General features: G+C 38.4%; 1 protein-coding gene across 2 annotated transcripts in view; it reads left to right on the top strand.

Moving 5' to 3' along the window:
- Positions 1–2,321, top strand: part of TMEM26 (transmembrane protein 26) — a 45,545-nt gene extending 43,224 nt beyond the window's left edge. Inside the window, exon 6 of one of the 2 annotated variants that reach the window (XM_027062080.2) lies at positions 1,029–2,321. In XM_027062080.2, the coding sequence (XP_026917881.1) occupies positions 1,029–1,333 (305 nt within the window). In that variant the 3' untranslated portion in view covers positions 1,334–2,321. Of the gene's footprint in view, positions 1–1,023 lie in introns of both variants that reach the window. The other variant, XM_027062079.2, reaches the window with a different exon arrangement.
- The last annotated feature ends 22,306 nt before the right edge of the window (positions 2,322–24,627 follow it).

Here is a 24,627-nt window from a genome sequence, read left to right as displayed (position 1 = left end):
AAAGATTATATTATGCCCTTGACCTTGAATTAAATTAGCATTTTAGAAATTAAAACAAAAAGGTTCATCTGTTGATTGGGCCTCTTTTGTTCAACTGGAAAATCAGTAATTATATCCAGTGTTTCTTGTAAACTGTGAAACAAAACCATAAGGCATTAGACAAAATGAAATAACAATGGCATTTATTTTGGGCTTTTGTCCCCCCACCATTAGAAAAATATGTTCAACATGAATTGAGTTTCAATTTGAATTATAAACACTCGAATTTCCACAACATAATTTATACATATGCCTGACTAAGTCAACCAGGAAACAGGTAGATCCCAAAGGGAGGATACAGAAGGATCTGGGCCTTGCATCTATACTCTGTTCTGTCTCCCAAACTCAGCAGTCAGATAAGTCATTCATTATCCAAAGGGAAAGAGAGAAGTGAGAAATCAGAGAGGAGCTAGTGGAAACAAAAAGAACTGGTGAATAGGGGCCCCTCTCCTCACAGACATCGTTACCTCAGTTTTCAAAGGAAGAAGTGGGCCCAGGAAGGTTAAGTAACTTGGCCAGAATCTTGCTGAAAAAAACGAGGCAGCCAGTCTATCTGGCTTGAGGCCTAGAGTGCCGGCTGTGCTGTCTCCTTACGCAGTAGACCCCAAGGACAGACCCAGCAGTTTGTCTTGTTCTATATTCTTGCTAGCCTAATTGTGCTTTCCCCAGGATTCAGACTAAAAGGTGATCTAAAATTTGTTACATGGATGGAAACATGATGACTGGCTTTCTTTGGTGTTTTATTGAAATTATAACAGATTCTTGATTTTAAAGATAAAATTACTAAGGATATTAAATAGTTAAGGGGTGACTAAGGGTGGTGTTAAATGTAAAGGGTGGTATCACCTTTCCCCCCCAGAATTAAATTATAGAATCACTCCCAATTGTTAACTAGCACAGCACGCATTGTTAATGACTCTTCCCCATTTCATTCTGCCTTATACATTTCAGGGATGTGCTAATTGTTCTGTCTTGTGTTCTCAGTACAGCATGTCGTCTGCCCCTTGTCTGTGGCAATGAGGGGGTTCCCCAGTCTGTTTTTTTGCCAGTACAGTGCCGATCTGTGGAACATTGGAATCAGCATCTTCATACAAGATGGTCCCTTCCTTGTCGTGCGTCTCATATTGATGACCTATTTCAAAGTGATAAACCAGATGCTGGTGTTCTTTGCCGCAAAGAATTTCCTTGTGGTGGTGTTGCAACTCTATCGCTTGGTGGTGCTGGGGCTGGATGTCCGTGCTTCCTTGCGAAATCGGCCAGGAAGACTGAAAGCAGAGCACAGCTGCCCATGTGAGCCAGCTGTGAGTGGGATCTCACCTGGAGATTGGGCGAGTGGCTCTAATGGGGGCTTGGGTACTCCCTTGCAGGCCTTGCCTGTCACCCCTGAGCACTCTCACCCCACACCGTAGTTCCTTACTGACAGCAGCATGCAGCTAGAACGTTCAACTTTCTGGTTCCTCTTACAGACAGAATCTACCCCCCCCCTTCTTTTTTAACTTTGGCATGTAATAATTTTCAAAGGAACAACATAAAAAGCGATCTTAAGCCAAAGCCGAGGAATTTTCTTTTTTCGACTGAATGGAAAGAACTTTGATTAGTGGCTATCGCTACAACTTCTGTGTGATGGTATCAGATGTTATAGTTGTTCAACGACTAAGTGATTTGTTTGTCTTGAACTGTTTGAAAAGCTATGGACAGGGTTACAGTGACATGCCCTCAAAAAGATTTAGTGCAGACAAACTGTCACGGCTGTTACCTGAAAATAGAGAAGCTTTGAACTTTGGCTCCATTGTCAGACTATCTCATCTGATCTTTTCTGCAATGTCCCTGACATCAAAAAATGTACATTCAGTGAATGCAGAACAAATGAAGGGAAAAGTGCTTTTAAAATTACCTCACTGTGAGCTGGAAGCAGTGAAAATCTCTGCCCAGCTTCCATGGCATTGAGAGCCCTCTTCATCGCTGCACAGACCTTCCCAGGAAAATCATTTTTCTGGGCTGATGTGGTATTCTGTCATGGCGCATATGCTCTTACAGAAATTTTATTGCTTTTGGCTTGGGCACCGCGAAATTCACAGCAAGCCATTTCGGTTGTGAGGCAGGAAATACTGGTAATGCTAGCAAAGTCACAATTTCCACCCTGAAACATGATTTGTGGTGTTCATCAGTATTTTTCTTAACTCTACTTTACTGTTTTCTCCATTGCCAAGTCGAATTGTGTGGGTTGAAGCAAGGAAGCACTGAAGCAGTGAATAAAGGTGTTTCAGTCCCTTTAAGTGTTACCATAGGACCTTTTGAAATGATTTTTGCTTTTAAGATGCAGTGTGGAAAGCTACCTGACTATATAGCAGTAATTACATGTGGGGCAAGCAGTTCCAAAACTCTTCTTTTAGGGTTCAAGGCACAATTCCTGCTTGTTAGTATGCTGAGGAATTCAAAAGGACATGAAAGATAAGACACAGTATGACCTTAAGTTGGGTGTGGCTGTGTGACAACCAATCAGAACAATTTTATCTATAAATCTGTGTGAATGATATCTGCTCAAAGCATTGGGTAAAAAGTTTCCTAGGCAAATTCTGTTTTTATACAGAGAAATTGGTATTTTCCACTTCATGGCTTTGGTGCCTTATAACACCTTTCTGTTTCTTCCTTTTCTTCCTTGTGTTTCTAATTTTAACAAGGTGATGATTATAAAACTTACATGTGAAACTAACGGAGTACATTTGTAATTTTCATAATAATTTTGTGAACCTTAAGATCAGGAAATTATATTTATATAAAGTAAAGAACTTGACAACTTTTAAGGGCGTGTTATTTAAAATGCTTAGCAATTGGAAGCAAAATAATAACTGCTACTATTTATAAGAGTGCCTCGCGGAATCTGTTTTTATGTTGACTGTTTTATGTTGAATGTTTTCCTCCACAACATGTATGTGCTGCTTATTACTGCAGAGTTGCTCATGGCATACTTTTCATGTTTTAATTTTTTTTCTCCCAGCAAAACAAACATTGAACATCTAAAAATAGATAAACTATAAAGTAGTACGAGCTGTTGCAAGGATATTTTTAAATGCTTTCAAAAATGAGACTTGGCTGGGCTTCGTGAATGAATTCCTAGTGTTTAAGTAAAGTATTTTGTAATTAGCACTCCTCCAAAGGCCTGGGAAATGGGAAGTCCAGAGTCTTGCTTTCCTTAGAGTGCCAGGATGGCAGAGAGCACAGAGGACCGACTCGGCAATGAATAGTGGCAAAAATAGACACACGCTGTACAAGGTTTTCCAGGAAAATCTGCTAAGGGCAGCATTTGTTAACCTAACTGCCAGTACGCTCACTCTTTTCGACTGTTTTTATAGCAGAAAAAAAACCTATATTCATTTTGTTTACTTAAAAACAAAACCTAAATCCAGGTTGTATCCCTAGGACCCCTGATGGCAAGAGTTAGAATTGTATTCATTTAATTGTATACTTTTATTGTAGATTGCTAAACGTTGGAGTGTTTGAAAACATCCCAGCCTTTGCTATGTCAAGTGGCTAGATCAGTAGTTACCTCCATATATTGATTGACAGCCTGGGACTTGCTTCCATTTTATTTCTAATCAGATAACGATTTAGACCATCTGTACAATGTGTTGTAAGCCATCCCTCTCTACAGCCTTGCACAAGACACGTGACACGCTAATCCCCGGCCACCTAAGAGAGTGGCTTGTTTGTGGTGCTGTGGTTATTGTTGTGGTAGTTGTTCCTGAATGGCTTGATTGAAGCCCTATCAAATGTCCTCCATAAAAACATTTTCTCCTTGTGAGAAAACAGCGTACGTGTTTCAACAACGCTGCATGCAAACAAACCTTATAACCATCTCGTGGATTTACTTTTCACCTTAGTAAGATAGGTCTCAAAGGATGTGACTTCATAGTGCAAGATGTCTAGCTGTCTTTGTCTTTCATCATTCTGTTAATTTTTATTTACAGATAACATAAACTGGAACTAACATAAAAAAATAAAAATTCGTATCGGCCAATAACATCCTCTCTAATCTTCCAAAATGAAAAATCTTGCACAGATCTATCAGTTGGCTCTGCAGTGCTTCCATTCACATGCGGCAGCATTTCAGGCCTTGTAAGATCAGAAAGAGCCAAGAAGTACCAGGATTCACTATTGTAATACTAATTGTGAATTTTTTATTTATTGGAAAGTTTCCAAAGCCCCGGAAAGGCATGCATTGTCTGTTCACATGGTTTAGGGTTTCCTCCCAAGTTTCAGAGTTCAACATTGACTTCTTTCTATTCTCTTTGGCATTTAATTTCAATGATTCGGAATCCATTCTCCTGTTAAAAGAGAGATAGAGAGGCAAAAGGCCAAGCCTCTGTCCACCTTCACTCTACTTCAGCTCTACGAAAGTGGAATGTTGAAATATACTGCAGGGCCTTAAAGATGCACATAAAAAAAAAATCTTGAATTATAAGAGACTGTTCCTTTTGTTGTTGTTGTTTTTTCTAACTTCTTTTTACTTACTGGACATTCTTATCCACTCTTGCTAATATCTGATACAAGGCAGCTGGAGAACATTTATAGCCTTGAGGCTTCAAATAACTTTCCCTATGATGGGAGGAACTTTAAACAATGTTCGAATAATCAACTGTTGCAACCTTATATTTTACACATGTCCCTCCTCTAAATCCTTCTTTCTAGAATATTTTGTGAGAATATTTTCTCTGAATTATTTATATTTATACTATTTTGCTATGAATGACCTTTGTATTTTATTATACACATTAAATAGTTTGTGTAGAACCTTATCTTGATGTCTGTTATCTGTCTGCATTTCTTGTCTTTGTTGTCTACTGTCATTGGTTTCATTTAGTTTTTAAACTTGGATTTAAAAAAAAACACATCTATTTAGAATGTGACTAAAGTGGCATTTCAAACTAGCGAGGAAAGACTGACCAATTTTATAAATGATGTTGGGAAATTTTGTGAACCATCTGGAAAAAATAAAGTGAGATTTTTATCTCACGCAATATATAGAAATAAATTCCAGATGGATTAAAGAACTAAATGTAAAAGTGAAAACTATAAAATATTAGAAGAAAATATGGAATGTGTCTTTAGCATTGGGGAATGGGAAGGTCTTTCAAAGCAAGACATGAAACCCAGAAGCTATGAGAGAAAAGATTGACAGATCAATAAAGGTTTAAAATTTCTGAATGGCCAAAGGTGTCAGAAATACATCACTATCATTTTCTGGGGAATGGTGTCAGTGCAGTTATACAAGAGAAATGAGAGATATAGAAATTAGAAAGAAGTCAAGTTTACTATTTAATTCTAGAAGATTGAGTCTTGAACATCCAAGAAAAACATGCAAAAACCTACGGCAGTATTAAAAATAATAATCTAACATCATGCAAAAATCAATGCTTTTCTCTATATAAACATACATCACATAAAATATGTATTTGAATGAGAAATTTCCATTACAATATAAACTAGAACCATAAAGTACATAGGAATAAACTTGGTAAACTTGGTACAAGATTTTTGTAAAGAAAACTTCAAAAATGATTTTGAAGACCTCAGTGGATAATTTAGCATCATAAGTTACATTTCTATTGGAGAACAGTTAGATGCCTTGATATTTTAAAGAATTTCTCCTAAATTGATCTATAAATTTAACACAACCACCATAATGACAGCAATAAGATTTTACTTTTTAATGATTACCCAAGCTAATTCTAAAGACTTTTTGATAAAGTAAGGATGAAAGAAAGTCTGGAAAATACTGAAAGTAAGAAAAAAAATGAGAAAGAGCTTTCAGTATATTTAAATATATTATACAGCTACAATAACCAAGAGAATTCAGTTCTGTCAGGCAGAAAAAAAGGAACAGAATAAGGTCAAGAAATAGGTTGAAATACATAAGGGTTTTGATATATGATAAATCATGAGTAGAGGGGTGACAAAGTATAGTATGTGGTTTAAGGTTTTTAAAATATCAAATTGAATACCTATCTCAACCCTTATGTCCAAAATATTTCCAGATGGATCAAACAGTTAAACATTACAAATTTTAAAAATATATTATAATTGCAATTGTGAGAATGTTTTCTAAGTTATACGTAAAACTAGAAACCATAGGCAAATAATAAATTTCCACTTGTAAAATTAAAAATTTTAGCATCATAGGGGCACCTGAGTGGTTCAGTCACTTAAGCCTCTGACTTCAGCTCAGATCATGATCTCACAGGTCTTGGGCTCGAGCCCTGCGATGGGCTCTGTGCTGACAGCTTGGAGCCTGGAGCCTGCTTCAGATTCTGTTTCCCTCTCTCTCTGACCCTCCCCCACTCATTCTCTCTCTCTCTCTCTCTCTCTCTCTCTCTCTCTCTCAAAAAAAAAAAATTAAAAAAATTTAGCACCATGAAAAAACCGTAAGTGAATTCAAAAATTGAATAATGAACTAGGTAAATACTCTTGCAACAAATGTAACAAATTGTTATTTTTCTCATAATGAGCAAACAGCTCTTACAAATAAGAGAAACAAATCCTTTGGAAAAATAAGCAAAAGATATATGATTCAATGCAAAAGGAATAGTTAAGGAAATGCAAATCAAACCACAATGAAATACCATTTTTCAAATGCAGACGAAACCACAAGATACCATTTTTCAATTATCAGGTTGGCAAAGATTCAAAAATGTTTTAGGATGTTGTATTAGAAGGACTCAAGGGAAATAGGCGTTCTTACTCATTGCAAGTGAGGATATAAATTGGTATAACTTCTTTGGAAGATGATTTGGCAATATTAGTCAGAGTTAAAAATACATTTGTTATCTGACCCAGCAACTCAGCTTTCCAAGGAAGTATCCTACAGATAATGTGCACAAAAATGTAGGTATAAAGCCATTCAAAGCAGTATTTTCTATAGCAGCAGCATAGTGTCCATCCATAGGATTATTATTAAATTATGAAATAGCTATACTACATAATACTGTGTAGCTTTTTAAAGGAATAAAGCAGATGCATAAGTGCTGCTAAGGAACAATCATTTCGATATTTTGCTAGGTCAAACTGAGGGAGCAAACCATGAGGTTAGTATGTCACTCTTTTTATAAATGTTATTCATCTTTACAAGTGACTGGTAAACCTACAAAATGATCCCCAAGTTTCTGATGATCATAGATGTTCCCACTTTTTCTATTCTTTTTTTTTTTGTGGCTGCTTTACTTTTTACAATTTGAAAGTCTTAAGTATTCATTATTTTAGTGATTTTATTTTTTTAAACAACACTTGCACATCCGTGAGCTTTTTTTAAATATTTATTTATTTTTGAAGGAGAGAGAGACAGAGTGTGAACATGGGAGGCTCAGAGAGAGAGGGAGACATGGAATCCGAAGCAGGCTCCAGGCTCCAAGCTGTCAGCACAGAGCCTGATATGGGGCTCGAACCCATGAGCTGTGAGATCATGACCTGAGCCGAAGTCAGACGCTTAACTGAGCCAATCAGGCGACCCTATTTTAGTGATTTTAAAAACAATTATTAATAAAAAACAAACCTCACCAGCTTACAGAGCCTTCTGCCACGTGTAGACACTCCAATATCATTCTGCAAATAAAGCAAAAGCACATCAATCATTTTCACTCAAGAAAATATAGACTTTGCCATTATAACTAAGAATGATCTTTAGACGCTTTAGATGAATCAAAGGTTTAAACCATGTGAAATTCTGCTTGCCTTATGAAGCTTGAAACCTTGGGAAATTAAATAATGAATAGATCTATAAGACCACAGAAAAATCAAACCAACCAAAACAATTCAGTGGCTCTTGATGCATACCATGGAGAAACTTTGAAATGGCCAGTCTGACACTTTCACACCTCCCGACATTTATGAAGCCACCAAAACAAACCACAGAGTTATTTCACATTGAATTACAGAGTCAAACTGATTTCCCCAGGAGAGATAGAGAACTGAAGGGCCCTGAAAGAAAACTCGGAAAGAATCTTTGCATCTGTTTCCAAGTCCATATTCATAGTCCAACTAACTTGTGTATGTAAGCTGTTTAGGGTTTTGTCAAATATTTACTCAGCTTAAAATTGATTGTGCTGAGTGATCAAATGGATCATATGCAAGTCTGATCATATTATTGAGGAAAACGAAAATTCCTAAACCAACCATATGTCAGATATCATATAGTCTTTGTATCCAAACTAAGAATTTCGGGCAAGGAAACTTGAATCTACAAGACAAAATATGTTTTCTCTGTGGATGCTGATTTTCAGCGTCTGCCAAGTGCATAGCTGGAGAATTCAGATGGTTGTGGTTCTGGGATCTTGGGGATTGTTTCTACCTTCTGGCAAAGAATGTTCTTCCCTATTATTCAAATGTTCCCAAATGACCTGAGTGACAGCTAACAGCTGGGTCAAAAGCTGTAATTATTTCATCAGGTCTCTTGGTTTCAACTAACTTCTATAACTTGTGGGGATTTGGGGTATCTAATTTCAATCTCTTTCCTGGATTCCATGCCTGGATTTGCACCTCCCCTGGCCACTCTGCAAGCCTCTCACACTCAGTATATATAGAACGCTTATCTGACCATACCCCAGTCCCAATAGACTCCCCTCCATGTGTTCCATATAATGGCTAGCAGTCTTTGCCGGTCACACAGGCACCCACATGAAAACTGGAGATATCCTTGACCCATGGCTCTTCTTTCTGATCCTTCCTACTCAAGTAATACTCACATTCTTTCAGTTATGCTGTTCATAATTTTCTTTAAATCTTTAACCTACCCTTTCTGTTTCACCTGCTAATGCCCTCATTTAATGTCTCATCATTTCTTGCATCAGGGACTCTTGTCATTTTTCAACTTGCCCACCACCCTCCTGGTTTAATCCCCCCTAAGTATTCCAAACTTCATTCAGAGCTGTTCTAAAATGCACAGTGGATCATGTCTCTCTTGTATTCAAAATGATGATGCCTCATTGCCAACAAGATCAAGCATAAAGTCCCAGGAAAGTCATTGAAGATGTTTTACAAGCTGGCCCTAATTTGACTTTTCAGCTTTGTTTCCCATCACTTTGCATGTGTGGGTGCACATACACACACACACACACACACACACACACACACACACGCATACATACACACACACATCCCTTCCACCATAACATAGTACTCATGCCTCATGCTCCCCTAAACATGTCATTATCCTTTACACAGCAATGTAAAGTTTGCGTATTTTTCTATTTCTTTTTTTAGCAATGCCTTTAAAGGTAGTCCTTTAGCAATGCTACCGCTCTATTACTGATTCTTTGTCTACTGACCCCTTATCTCTTCTGGGTGGCCCATTTTCCCATCCAGACTTGATGGCTAAAGGAAGGAAGAATGGTCCCATTGGCCAAGATCTTCTGTAGCCTTTAGGAACTCCAGCAGAGTGAGTGCAGGTATTGTCTGAAAGTAGAAAATGCTCCAGTCTCAGGTCTCTGATTTCTAGGGTTTTCCTCAAAGAAACAATGCTAGGTAGAGCTAGGGGATTTATCACTTATCATGGTCCCAGTCTAGAGGCTACAGGAGAAGCAACAGGTCAGTGATTCTCAGAAGTTTTCCTCTCTTCTTCTCAGGTCTTCTCAGCTGACAGTTGTAATTTTTCCTTTATTTATTTATTTATTTATTTATTTATTTATTTATTTATATTTCTGTTTATATTGCCTAAGTGATGCTTTCCCTTGCTCCTTACAAAGATTCCCCCTTCTAGCAATACTGCCCATCAGTGGTCACCAATCTTGGCAAAAAAATAAAACAAAAACAAACAAAAATAAAACAAAAAGAACAAACAAACAAAAACCCCCAGAAGCTTCCAAAGGCTCAGCTCAAAGATCACATCTATCTGCTTACGGAACTGAGTGACTCTCCTCCTTTACTGTGTGTTCATAGCACTTTGTTCTTGTCTCTGTCCTCATGTTTATCATAATGTATGTAATGATTTGTTTGTGTGTCTGTCTCTTCCACACCTGTGAGCTGTTTGAGGGCATGGGCCATATCTTATATTCTATTATAATAACCACACAGCTCCAGACATACTGAAATTTTGTCTGCTCCCAGAAAACACCAAGTTTTTTTTCTGTTTTGGGGACTTTGTTCTTGCTGGTGCTTCCTGAAACCCTCACCCTGGATCCTTTTTATTTGGATTCCAACTTAAATGCAAGGTCCTCAGAGAGCCCATCACTTTTTAACTTCCTCAATAATCTCCACGATATCGATCTTTATTTCTTTTTCCTAGCATTTTTCACTAGTTGAAATCATCTTTATTGTCTATCCTACCGGTCGTGAAAATGTAAAGGTCAAGGGTATCTGTCTTGTTCATCTTTTTGTCCCCAGTGGCTAGCACATAGTAGCTGCTTAAAAACTACTGTTGAGTGCATTATTTTTTCTGTTTATTTATGCCGTTAATTCTTTTACCAAATTAAAATCATACTATGGATCTATTTATTCTACTTTGTTCATTTACTGTCATTTCTTGAGCTTTTCCTAAAGTTAACTATTCTTTGAGAACATAATGCTTACCTACTCCTATGTGTGAACATAGGGAAAACCTAATCACCAAACACAACAGACATTCCCAGCCATCTTCCTCCTTAACACTCTGCCTTGGGTGCTGTGGAATGCCTCTTCCTTGTGGTCCCCTCTACTCTTGTGGTGCTGTGAGACCCTCACTTTCAGTTCTCATATTCCCTCATTGTTGGTTCCTTCTCCATCCATGGGTCTGTTGACTCTTCCACTCTCTAAATTACAAATTCTATCTTGTCCATCTGGGCTCATCTATCCCTTTGCAATTTCACTCCTACCAATGATCTCTTCTGTCTGTACTGCCAGCTTTCCCCCAAGCTTCTCTTCGACGTCTCCATGCAGATGCCCTTCTGGCACTTCCAGGTCAACACGTCCACACTTGGATTCAGAGCATGCCCTCTCTTAAATCAGTTCCTTTTCTTGAACCTTTTATTTCTGTTAACACAACCACCATCATTCCAGGCATTTTGGCTCAAGCTAGGTTGTCATCTTTGATTGACTTTCCTCATTCATACATTTGCTGAATCCTCTTTCTTGTTTTGTGTAATTATGTAATTATATTGCTTTTCTGTGATTATATGTCTTATATGTTCCATGTAATGATTTCAAACATACAGAAAACTAAAAGGAAGAGGGTAAAAATCACAGAGAACCCCAATCCCCTAACTACAATGTTCATAATTAATAATTTGGAAGCCATTCATTTGTGAATATTTTATTTTGGGTAGAAATATGATAGATAGATGATATCTGGATAGATAAACATAAATAAGACATCATATTAATTAAATCTTTAAAGATTCAAAACATCAGAAGAGTTCCAAAATTGTGACTTAATTTATTTTTTTTAATTTTTAATGCTAATTTATTTTTGAGAGAGAGAGAGAGTGAGCAAGGATGGGGCTGAGAGAGAGGGAGACACAGAATCCCAAGCAGGCTCCAGGCTCTGAGATGTCAGCACAGAGCCTGACGCTGGGCTCCACCCACAAACAGAGATCATGACCTGAGCCAAAGCTGATACTTAACTAGCTGAGCCACCCAGGCACCCCATATTGTGGCTTAATTTAAATTTGTATGATGAACAACTTCAGGTCTCAATCTTGTCAGTATTACCTCTATGAAGGCATATATAACCTCATGTGCAAAATTGAAAAATGTCTGTATTTTAGGCCTTTTGTGAATTTGAAGTCTGGACCAAATGGTGCCCCTGTGGCAGACTCTGGAATTGGGACCTTATTTTATTCATCTTTTTGTGCCCCATGGAGACTCTCATGATACATGTGGACTAATTTTTTGCTCTGTGAATTATCAATGGCATCAACAAATATCTTTTCATATCTTCTATACACAAGCCACTGCTAACCATGTGAGATATACACAAATGAATAAGACATTCCCCTTGCTTTTGAGGAAATATATAGCCATAGTCTTTCCAAAAAAAAATGCCCTATGGCCTCCTTAAACTTTGCTACCTCCCACCTATCTCCATGCCTGCGAAGAGTTCCTTTTGGTTCTCTATAGGTTTTGTGTAGAACCTGAAGTCCCCGGGCCTTGCTCCCAACACACACTTTGAAATATGAGAGGGGATGCAAAAAAGAAAGGAGATCTGAGAAAACTGATTTAAAAGGAATGAACGTTGTTTGTTTTTTGAAAACATGTTTTGTAGGTTGATGGCTCTTGATCACTGTAGGATGGCCACTGTGGGATCCCTCAAACATTGCAAGAGCTCATCTTGGTCATATAATGACTTTGGCTATAATCTGCTTCCTTCTTTCAAAGGATGCCGCTATTCTGCAGAGGCTTGTGTCTGAACTCAGCCATATTTCTAGGCTCAAAGTGGTGGGACACCATTCATTTGAAAGCACCATGGGAGACTTAAAAGCATCATGTGGACCTTCAGGATAATCTAAAGTATCCCGAGCAGATGTCCAAGGCAGAAGATGCTCATTTGGTACATGGGAGGGAGCAGCGAGATTTATTTTTAAACATTCATTGGCCTGAAAGGAAGAACACTTGGGGCCATCACATTCAGCAATCTCAATTACAGCAACACATCTTAGAAGGAAAACATGCCTGCTCTGTACTTGAAGATCAGATCACAATGTCTCCCTAACTCTGCAAATACTGTTCAAGAAGTTTAAAATTTCACGTAAGCGATATATGGCGTGAAAGCTTTAGAGAAAATGCTAGCTTGGAGAGCACGTCAGTCATTTTTAAGAGCAGATGTCCACCACTTCTCTCTTTGGAGGAAGCAGCCCAGTAAGCTGCATGCTGCTGAATCAGATGTGACAAAAAAGTTCAGTCAGCCCAGTTTATTTTGGCTTGAGAGTCAGCAGCCATGAGTGGGCAATGGCTGGTATTTCTGGGTCTGCTGCTGCTTCTACTTCAGAGACTGTTGAGTCAGACCTGACTGAACTCACAGCCGTCTCTGGTTCTGCGGCACATATGTGCCTCTTCACAGCCTGAGTGCTGGTGATCTATAGCATCCTGGTAATTTGTGTTTTAAAATGGCACACCTACCTGCACAGATGTAAAATCGGCACCAAGCAAAATAAGCTTACCCTAGAATGTTGGTCTTCTGTGTTCCTCCATAGAAGACCAAACACCGAGGCGCTGATCTGTTTGTTATGCGGTACATGTCGTCTCTGGGGGTGACAGCCACATTCATCAAAGCTCCAGTCCTTTGAAAGGGATAATGTTCAGGAAATATTTGAGCGGCTATCAGAGAATGCATCCTTGCCTTATGGCTTTTCTAAAATGGAATAAAAATCCTGTTTTCAATCAGAATCTTCCAAAGAATACAGACCTCATTTCTCCAACTTCTTGGAGAAGCCCAAGCAAACATCAACTATTAAAATTTCTACTTTTTAGCTTCAAGTGTCTCACTTAGTGTCATACTGTTGACTTCCTTTCAGTTGTTGTCCATACGAGGATTTTACTCAAGGTAGATTAGATCTATAGATTCTGCTCTCTATTTGTACTTTGAGTCACATAGCTTGGGAGTGTTTGAGCTTGAAGGGATATTATATCACCTTACCTCTTTGAAAGTGAAGAAATAAAAGCAGGGTCATCTTAGACATACTCTATTGAACGGGAAGTTTGAGACCAAAATGACCTGCATAAAAAAGCAAAATGCAAACAAAAACATGCAACAAAACCAAAAACTTAAACCTGTTTACTTCTCTGCCAATAACACATAATATCTCTAATACCCTTAAAATAATCTCACTTGCCCAACATTTTAGAGTTTACACAATGCTTTCACATCAGTTGTTTTAATCCCTCACAACTGCTCTGGAAACATTTTTTTTTTGTATCTTGAGCAATGAGGAAATGAACAGTCAGAGTGGCCAAAACACTTGCAAAGGTCAGGTCTTTGGGTCTGAACAAGTTTTGGGGTCTGAACAGAGGTTCTGATTCCCGGGCAGGAATGCTTTGTGAAATGATTCTATTCCACAAGTAAGCAGCACTGAGCACAAACCAACTTAAAAATCTAAATAGATTTGCTTTTCCCATTGGTTTGAAATTTTCCAAACTTAGCTTTGACCAGCAAAATTGTCCTGATGTCCCTGGAAGTAGGTCCAAAGCCACATCCATAAAATGACAACATCTGTTAGCATAATCAGAAAGGGATTAAATTACCACTCTATTTCCTTGGGCCCTGAACTGGTTTGCTCCCAGCAGCTTCCAACCTCAGTAGTATTAAAGTAATTTGACTGCCTCTTCCCCATGAGAGATTGGTATTGTGCACACTTGTTCAAAGAAAACTGTTGCTGTTGTTTCTGTGGTACTGGGATTAATTATGTCAGAGTGATTTCTTTTGTCTCCTTTTCCATATTTAATGGAGCTGGGAAATCTAAAACTCACTTATCCTCTTTCCCACACTGAAACCTTTCCACGTTTTCTAAAACAATTAAGATAATAAAAGAAAAACACAGTGACAGGGAAGATGTGGGGTTCTTTTACAGAAAGAAGACCTTTTGAGTTTCCATGACCCACTTCTCCCTCCACCCCTCCTTCCCTTGCTCCCCTCCCCTCCCCTTCTTCCCCTACCCCTCACTTCCCTTCCAGGTTCTTCCTTTTCATAGAGGCACTTTAGGTCAGGAGAATGTGACTCTGCAGCAGGTAAAAGTGAAACTAAAACAGTAAGTCTTCCTTTCTCTTCCTCCTCTGACTTCTTCATCTGCATAAATTAAAACCCATTCTAAACTGTCTTCTTTCCTTTGGCATGAAAATAAGTTCTCCAAGCCTTCATTAAACGCCCAGTCACCTCATCCTGTTTTCAGCTTCCTTAACTTTTTGTCCCTCAACTTCTCCTGGATATCTATTGTCAGACTGGTATGATTTTTTTTTCTGTGAAACCTGAATTGGTAACCTTGGAAAGTCTGAATTGCATCCAAAAGGAATTCATTACTGAGTGGGGGTGACTTTGACTTTCATGAAAATGAAGGCTCCAAAATCATCAGCTTTAGAAAATAATTCATTATACTTTTTTTTTTTTTTGGTGGTGGGGTGGATAAAGTACCTTTCATAAAAACACCTCTTGTATGAGTATCCTGTGTGACCTATCTCTTATGAAAGAAAATGTTAGGACAGTCAGCTATTTGGAAACATTGTATGTGCAAGCTTTTATGCTGACTTTCAGTGAGAACAAGATGAATCATGAATACTTAAAATTCCTTCCCCATAGTTCTGCTTGAATCCTAGTTGAATTGTTTCAGAGTATGCACCTAGGAGACACTGTATACAATATGGGGTTGGGAGTCAGAACTTCCAAAAATGGCCCAGCTTAGTGGTCAGTGGTAATGTAGCTCCCTGGAAATCTCATCTCAGAGCTCTCCTGTCTCATTATTTGGGCACATACTTGCATGTCTCCCTTTCTTGCAAGGCAAAAGAATACTGACCATTAGCCTCGGAATGTTGAAGGTTAACAAAAGTGGTGATTTTCCCTTAATTTAGAAAAATTACATGAAAGAACTGAGGATGACATTTATGCATCTACCACCCAGATCAAAACAATTTTAATATTTTGCCACATTTGCTTTAGATTTTTTTCATATTACATACATAAATAAAGTGGGGATTAAGTAAAAATCCTTTTTTGTACTCCTACTCAATTATATTCTTCTTTCTCCCTCTCTAGAGGCAAACACTTCCATAACTTTGGGATATAATTTCCCAGTCCGTGTTTTTATATCTTTATTATTTAGCTTTAAACATTATGTAATATTTGAGGCAGACAATTCTAATTGCCTACTTAATCATTGTCACATTGCCTTCTAACATTCTATCAGAACCCTGGTCCTGTCCCAGGAAGGTCTTTTCACACCCCCCTCCCAGCCTCTGGTGCAGCTAAAGACTGGAGGGATGAGTAGGGACAGATTTGACATAGTTTTGGTCAAGAAGCTTAGTGCAGAAGTTTAGAAAGTGAGGCTTCTAAGAAAACCACTGTTTTCTTGGTAAAAGTGGGTATATTCAGATTCAGATCTAAAGCATGGGTGCAATGTGTGACATGGAAGTTACCATCTTGTCATCTTGTCCATGGAAGAGCAGAAGATAGAATGGGCCATGAGCCGTGACCAAACAACCCTGGGTATAGGCTTCAGCATCTCTGAAAATAATTTGTTGAGTCCTCTAGTAAAGGTGGACTAATTAAACTTATTTAGACATGTACATACCCTGTTCCCCTTCTGGACCAAGCCTGGTTAACTGTACAACTGTCCCATCCCTCAGTTTGTGGGACTTGCCTGGTGGCACCTTAGAGCCACTGGTATCTGGATCACCTTCAGGTGAATTCTTACAGGACAAAATTATAAGCTGCTATTTTTGTTAAGCCACTGTCATTACATTTCTTTAAATACAGCCAAACACCACCTTAACTGGTAATGTATTATTTTGTTTTTAAAAATTTTATAGAAATGATATTAGCTTAACAACCTGTTTTTTTCACTCAAATTATGCTTGACTTCCAGCCACTTGATACATATTTGGTTCATTTACTTTTATGATTATTTTTTCCATCATCCATTTTTTTCAATGGGTATTTAGATTTTCTAACTTTTCACCATTACCAATGACATTGTTCTGCAAAGCCCTGTAGACTCACTCACGCAACAGTTTCTCTAGGATGTATGTTAGATGTAGACTCTGAAGCATCTTTTTGAGATTCTTAATTTGGGTCTAAGTGGCCTTTCGAAAATAGACCAGTTCATGAATTTAGTGGTAATTCAGGTGGGTAATGGCAGTCTCTGGGACTCTTTAAACTATATGATATCACATTTCCTTATTTTTTTTACCGTATTTTTTAAGCTTCTGACAAAAGTAGAAACCAAAATTTAAAAAAACATACAGAAACAGCAGTAACTGAGTAAAAAAGATTCTGATATCCATCAGCTCTATGCCAATTCCTTCTGTTATTCCCCTTTTGGTCACAAAATTCTATCCTAGTATTTTTCAACCATGGCACTATTGACATTTGGGGCTAGATCATTCTTTTATTTTATTTTTTATTTTTTTTAAATTTTCACCCAAATTAGTTAGCATATAGTGCAACAATGATTTCAGAAGTAGATTCCTTAGTGCCCCTTATCCATTTAGCCCATCCCCCCTCCCACAACCCCTCCAGCAACCGTCTGTTTGTTCTTCATATTTAAGAGTCTCTTATGTTTTGTCCCCCTCCCTGTTTTTATATTATTTTTGTTTCCCTTCCCTTATGTTCATCTGTTTGTCTCTTAAAGTCCTCATATGAGTGAAGTCATATGATATTTGTCTTTCTCTGACTAGTTTCACTTAGCATAATACCCTCCAGTGCCATCCACATAGTTGCACATGGCAAGATTTCATTCTTTTTGATTGCCGAGTAATACTCCATTGTGTGTGTGTGTGTGTGTGTGTGTGTGTGTGTGTGTGTGTATACCACATCTTTATGCATTCATCCATCAATGGACATTTGGGCTCTTTCCATACTTTGGCTATTGTTGATAGTGCTGCTATAAACATGGGGGTGCATGTGTCCCTTCAAAATAGCACACCTTTATCCCGTGGATAAATGCCTAGTAGTGCAATTGCTGAGTTGTAGGATAGTTCTATTTTTAGTTTTTTGAGGAACCTCCATTCTGTTTTCCAGAGTGGCTGCACCAGCTTGCATTCCCACCAACAATGCAAAAGAGATCCTCTTTCTCCACACCCTTGCCAACATCTGTTGTTGCCTGAGTTGTTAATGTTAGCTATTCTGACAGGTGTAAGGTGGTATCTCATGGTGGTTTTGATTTGTATTTCCCTGATGATGAGTGATGTTGAGCATTTTTTCATGTGTCAGTTGGCCATTTGGATGTCTTCCTTGGAGAAGTGTCTATTCATGTCTTTCGCCTGTTTCTTCACTGGATTATTTGGTTTTTGGGTTTTGAGTTTGATAAGTTCTTTATAGATTTTGGATACTAACCTTTTATCTGATATGTCATTTGCAAATATCTTCTCCCATTCCATTGGTTGCCTTTTAGTTTTTGTGATTGTTTCCTTCACTGTGCAGAATCTTTTTATTTTGATGAGGTCCCAGTAGTTCATTTTTCCTTTTGTTTCCCTTGCTTCTGGAGACATGTTGAGTAAGAAGTTGCTGCGGCCAAGATCAAAGAGGTTTTGCTTGCTTTCTCCTCAAGAATTTTGGTGGCTTCCTCTCTTACATTGAGGTCTTTCATCCATTTTGAGTTTATTTTTGTGTATGGTGTAAGAAAGTGGTCCAGGTTCACTCTTCTGCATGTCGCTGTCCAGTTTTCTCAGCACCACTTGCTGAAGAGACAGTCTTTATTCAATTGGATATTCTTTTCTGCTTTGTCAAAGATTAGTTGGCCATACGTTTGTGGGTCCATTTATGGGTTCTTGGGCTAGATCATTCTTCATTGCAGGGCCTGTTCTGTGCATTTTAAGATGTTTAGTAGCCTCCCTGGCGTCTCCTTATTAGATGCCATTAGCACACTCCTCCCCAGTTGTGACAACCAGAAATGACTCTAGATTGCCAAATGTCCCAGAGAAGCGGGAGAGTGGGTGGGGGGGAAGGTGCTGAATCACCTAGTGGAGAACTACAGCTCTGTAGCAGCTAATTCCTGTGGTATTTAGGATGAATATGAGCAAAGAATCCCACAGAAACAATGGCAGACCATGCATTTAAAAAAATTTTAACATTTATTTATTTTTAAGAGATAGAGAGCAACAGAGAATAAGAGGTGAGGGTAGAAACAGAGGGAGACACAAAACCTAAAGAATCCAAAGCAGGCTCCAGGCTCTGATCTGTGAGCACAGAGCCAATGTGGGGCTCAAACCCATGAACTGTGAGATCATAATCTGAGCCGAAGTCAGATGCTCAACTGACTGAGCCACCCAGGCGCCCCATCCATACATTATTTTTAATAGTCATTTTAAGCCCAATTAAGAGTCTACTATAACACCAGTTTTGGTAAGCCTATATTTCCATCCCCTAAGTTGGGGAAATTAATGTTGGATAATTATAAAACCTTTGTAAAATAAGTGTATAATATAAGGAATAATAATAATATAATTACATTTTACTGTGCAAAGAATTTTCCTAAATTTGTTATATATGCCTGCTTATTTAATCTTCACAATACACTTGTGATATAGGTACTATTTTATACCCATTTGACAGATAAGAAAACTGAGGTGCACGAAGGTTAAGATTTGTTCAAGGTACATGTAATTACCACCATGTTATAGATGAATAAATTGAAACAGGGATTAAGAAAGTTAACAAGGATCTCACAGTATTAAACTTGGAAGTGATGTTCAATTGTGGCTTAAGATTGTTATACACATGAACATCATACAAATTAAAGCTACTTATTGTCAAAGCTACTTAACATTAAGGATATTGATCCCTTAAGAAGAATTTAGTTACCACTTTTGCAAATTTAGAAAAATTAGATTTTGTAATTTGTCATTAGAAGATTATATTTACGTCTAAGTTTTAACAATTCAATTTTTCCCCTTTCTTTTTCTTCCTTAACCCCCCCACATTTTTCCAGTAAGGATGTGGGTAAGGCAGCTAACCTGATGTAGAAAGCTAACTAACATAATGAAACATCCTGGGAGCTTCAAGTGGATTCAGAAATGATAACACAACATGTCCTAGAAGGACCCATCCATGCTAGGCCTGAACATGAGAAATTGACTCCTTCTCAAAAGAAACCTGGTCAGTTACACAGTTGCAAGAGCCCATTAGAGAAAAATAAACCCATTATTCAGAAGTACACTGCTCTGCGTGCTAAGATCAGACAGCACCTTCAACACCATTCAAACAATCTCATCCACTGATGAGTTTCCTAAGTCTGGGTAAGCCCAGTTCAGGAAAAGAAAGGTTGTCAATTATGACCTGTCCTTTTTATTTTATTTTATTTTATTTTTTAATTATTTTTTAATTTACATCAAGTTAGCATATAGTGCAACAATGATTTCAGGGATAGATTCCTTGATGCCTCTTACCCATTTAGCCCATCCCCCCTCCCACAACTCCTCCAGTAACCATCTGTTTGTTCTCCATATTTAAGAGTCTCATGTTTTGTCCCCCTCCCTGTTTTAATATTACTTTTTCTTCTCTTCCCTTGTGTTCATCTTATGAACTGTCCTTCTTATGCTGACTGTAATTTGAGTCTCATGAATACTTCTAAAGTCATTACAATATCAAATTTTATAAGAATTTTATACATTATCCTGACCTTCTTGTATTTTTTCCCTGATTCTCTGGAATCTTCATTAATCTCCATATGACACTCCAGTTTTAAATGTTTAGACAAATATACTAATTTTTAGAAGTACTTTCTTTTTTCAGTTTTGAAAATTCCTGATTGTGCCTGTTCTCCTGAAACTACTATATTGAGCCATCGTAGGGTCACTGTGGTTTGTGCTACTAACTTAATAGCGATTTATGTAACTTTATTTCCCAAGCCTGCTCAGTTGCTTCTATTCTGTAAGGCTCAGGGCACTTTATAAATTAATAATTTTTAAAAAGCATACAATAATAGTTGCAAAACCAGCAAAACCCACAGTGGGCAGATTTCACTTTCTGTTCCAAATTGCTACCTTAGGTCTATTAACAACCAGAACAATGGTGAGGGTTATTATGGTTTTTCTTGCATTATATCTTTAAAAGAAGATTTGGCAGAATAGGTCGAGGTGAAAATGGCTGAAACTTCTAGTTCCTGGCGTAATTTGGAGAGTACTAATATTTATTAGTAGTAATATTAATAATAATAATATTATTATTATAATTACAAATAGCGAAAGTAGGGATGCATAAATAAAGTCTGCCCCAGGGGCAGCCCGGAGCTATATTCCAGCAAGTTCCTGTGCTTCAGTATTATGAGAATTTTTATCCATCATCAATAAAAAATGAGAATAGCAGTTATTATGGCAGTTTCCACAGTCAAGACTGTTTCTCCTGTTACATCTCTTAGTAAAAGGGTGATACACTCTCCATTATACGATGTCAACTCATCCACCCTTCCGACATTAAAGTGTAACGTACAATCTTTACATGGATTCTTCCCTACTAAAGTCACATTTCAATGAACTTGGGGCAAGGACACATTGGGGCTAAATTAACTGTGGGCAGAAAGTAAAGTAAATTACATTTTTTTAATAAACCATTAACAGTGCTGAGCTACCTCCATTCCTTTTTCAGGAAGGAATGAAGTTGATACAAATTTGACAAAATAAATATTTTACAGAGCAGGCTTATGCTCACCAGTGGTGGAATTCTGCCAGATCAATGCCCCTGATGTCCCGCTGGGCACAATCTCTGAAACTACATATGAAACAAATACTTCTCTAACCCCAAACTCTCCAGTACCGTGGATATGAATAAACCATCTGGGCAGACTCACTGGCCGCTGCAGCCATCTTTCCAGCAACATGGTAACTGGGGTTGGGTTCTCAGAATATCAAAGTCCCCATCTCTATATGCTGATTTTTTTCCTTCCCCTAAGCCCCGTTAATTTTATTTTATCTTTTTATTTAATCTAACTACTCTTGCTTACAGTTATCAAAGGGCTATAAAAGCTTCACAGGTAACTCACTAGAGCATATGTGTGGGGAAATTTGGGAAGCCCAAGATATAGAGCACAAGACCCCAGTCAAGTCCAGCCTCCGCCCCTCCTTACATGTCTTACTTTGGGAAGATGTCTTTCGTGTTTTTTAGTAGATTGTTTTAAGGTTATCTGACCAGCTCCAAATGATTCCCACGTCTCTGGGAAGCCACGCTTGTCTGCATACTCCTTGGATTTTATCCATCAGTCTCCTCACCACCCCTCCCCCCGACCTCCAAGCAGAGTTGATGAAAGGTAAGCTGTGAAAAACATCTTTCTGCCATGTGAACAAAGGAGCAAGAAAGCTAACCTGCAGGAATAAAATAATGTGGTGGACAGGATGAAAGAGCATATAAGGAAAGGAAGACTGAATTTGATACTTCTTAGCCCAACCTAGGGAAGGAGGAAAAGTAATCTTGACAACATTCTTGTCCCACAGCCTTCATTTAGACAGACGTGGCTGCACACCTACCCTCTGGTTCTGTGAGACACCATGGGTCTTAGTGCTGGAGTTCCTTGTATCGTTTGTCTAGACTTTGTGGGTCTTTGTTACCTGCGACTGCGAGAGTCCTAAGACACTCTTTGAAGTCTTAGTCTTTCTTTTTCTACCACAAAACTAAAAATTCCTGACCCACTATCAAGGGTTTGTGGAAACATAAAGTGAGCTCACAACAATATTTTGTTATTAACCATTCACAAGCTAATTCATTTGGCCAACAAATGTTTACATGTGCCTGACACTGCCCTAGACATAAGGGTAGAGCACTGAGCCATAAAATAAAATAAAATAAAATAAAATAAAATAAAATAAAATAAAACATTGCCAAATGGAATTCATGTTCTGGCAGAGGGAAATAGAATGTAAAAATTTAAAAAGCAAGTAAATACATTGTATGACAGATAATAAAAGGAAGTTAAAAAAAGTACTGTAAAGTTGGCAGGGAATGATAGACGTGAGGGTTGTTATTTTAGGTAGATTGGTTAGAGAAAGCTTCAATAAGGCAATAACATCTGAGGCATGAAGCAAATAAGGGTGTGAGATAGGGAGCCATCTAGAGAACAGCACTGCAGGAGAGGGAAGAGAAATGCAAAAGCCCAGAGCGAGGTATAGACCTGCTTGAGGGAAAGAAAGAAGACCAGAGTGACACAGTAGAAGTTGTTGGGATCCTGGAGTAGCTGCCATGGTGTGGTAAAGTCTTTTAATTTTACTCCTACTGAGGTGGAAAGCTATTAGAGGCTTTTGAAGGGAGACTTGACATGGTTTGACTTCCATTTTTTAAAGTGTATTTATTTTGAGAGAAAGAGGGTGCGAGCATGCACACACATGAGCAGGGGAAGAGCAAGGAGAGAGAGGGAGAGAGAGAAAGCCAAGCAGGCTCCACACTGTCAGCACAGAGCCCCACACGGACCTCAAACTCAGGAACTGTGAGATCATCACCAGAGCCAAAATCAAGAGTCGAGAGCTTAACTCCCTGAGCCAACCAGGAGCCCCTTGACTTCTGCTTTTTTTTTAATGTTTATTCACTTTTGAGATACAGAGCGACTACATGAGCAGAGAAGGGACATAGAGAGAGGGAGACACAGAATCTAAAGCAGGCTCCAGGCTCTGAGCTGTCAGCACAGAGCCTGACACAGGGCTGGAACCCACGAACCGTGAGATCACGACCTGAGCTGAAGTTGGATGCTTAACTGACTGAGCCACCCAGGTGCCCCAGCCCCTTGACTTCCACTTTGAAAGGATTCTTGAGATACTGCACTAAAAGCAGACAGTCGAGGGGAAGGTAAAGCAAGGAAATCTACCTGGAAGTCACCACAGTGGCCCAGGGGAGTGATTTGGGTGGCTTGGAAAAGAATGGTGGCTACAGAGGAATAATGAAGCCCCACATTTTCATTTAATTTGAAGGCAGAAGCTACAGGGCTTGCTGATCATTTCAAAATGGGTTTCAAAAAGATGGGGTTAAGGAAAGGGCAAAGATTTTGGCCAAATAGACCGATGGAACCATTGTTGATGAGATGGGGGAGATTACAGTATCAGAAGCTATTGAAGTGAGGAAAAAAAGAGTTTCATTTTGGATATGGTAAAATTTAAACAATGATTAGATAAGCAAGTAAAAAAGTGAAGTAAGAAGTAAGGACTTGGATATGAGAGTTTGGAGAGACTTCTAGACTGGAGAACTGGTTTCTAGTCCTGCCTCCTCTGTCTCCCAACTCCTTTTCACCTCCGGAGGATCCTCCCCCTTGGGCCTGCTAAAATATTGATGCTTTCAGTTGGAGGATTAAGAATTAAGATTACAGATGGCATGATACTTTAAGATCAAAGTGTTTGGAAGGGTAGTGAGAGAATTTCTAAAAGCCCCAATTGACTTTCTTGGCTTTGTATAATTAATTTGGGTCAACATATCTTTTTATCTTGGAACAAAATACTATCAGCAGAAAAACGTTTTATATCTATAACTATGTTTATTGGAAACACTTGGATCTTCTGAGTCAGAAAACAAATATAGAGATCATTGAGATAATAATTAACAAATTATTCTTTGATGCATGAATTGTTGGACGAGCATATCAGTCATTGAACATTTATGCTGAGAACAGCCAAACAGGGCTGAGTATAAAACTCAGTCCCTGCTGTAAAGGGGCTTGGAGCAGAAAGCCTGGAATCTGGCATATCCAAGGGGTTGGTGAAGGCTTGCTTAGGGAGTCTGAGAGGACAAGTGGGAGTTCACCAGGCCAAGAGACAAGAAGACCATGGGCAGGAAGATCTAACAGGAATGATCTTCTTGTTAGATGGAAAAAGAAGAAACAACAATGGCCAGCAACATGAGATTAAGTGTTGTTAGACTATAAATTTCAAGACAGGGAGTCATGAGAGTTGCAGTGGGAGGGATGAGCTAGAGCCCAGTTATGGGGTCTCGACATGTGACTAATTCTTTTC

The sequence above is a fragment of the Acinonyx jubatus genome, chromosome D2 (genome assembly GCF_027475565.1).
Source record: "Acinonyx jubatus isolate Ajub_Pintada_27869175 chromosome D2, VMU_Ajub_asm_v1.0, whole genome shotgun sequence".
NCBI lineage: Eukaryota > Metazoa > Chordata > Mammalia > Carnivora > Felidae > Acinonyx > Acinonyx jubatus.
The sequence above is the reverse complement of the archived record's forward strand: the minus strand, read 5'-3'. Positions and strand labels throughout refer to the sequence as shown.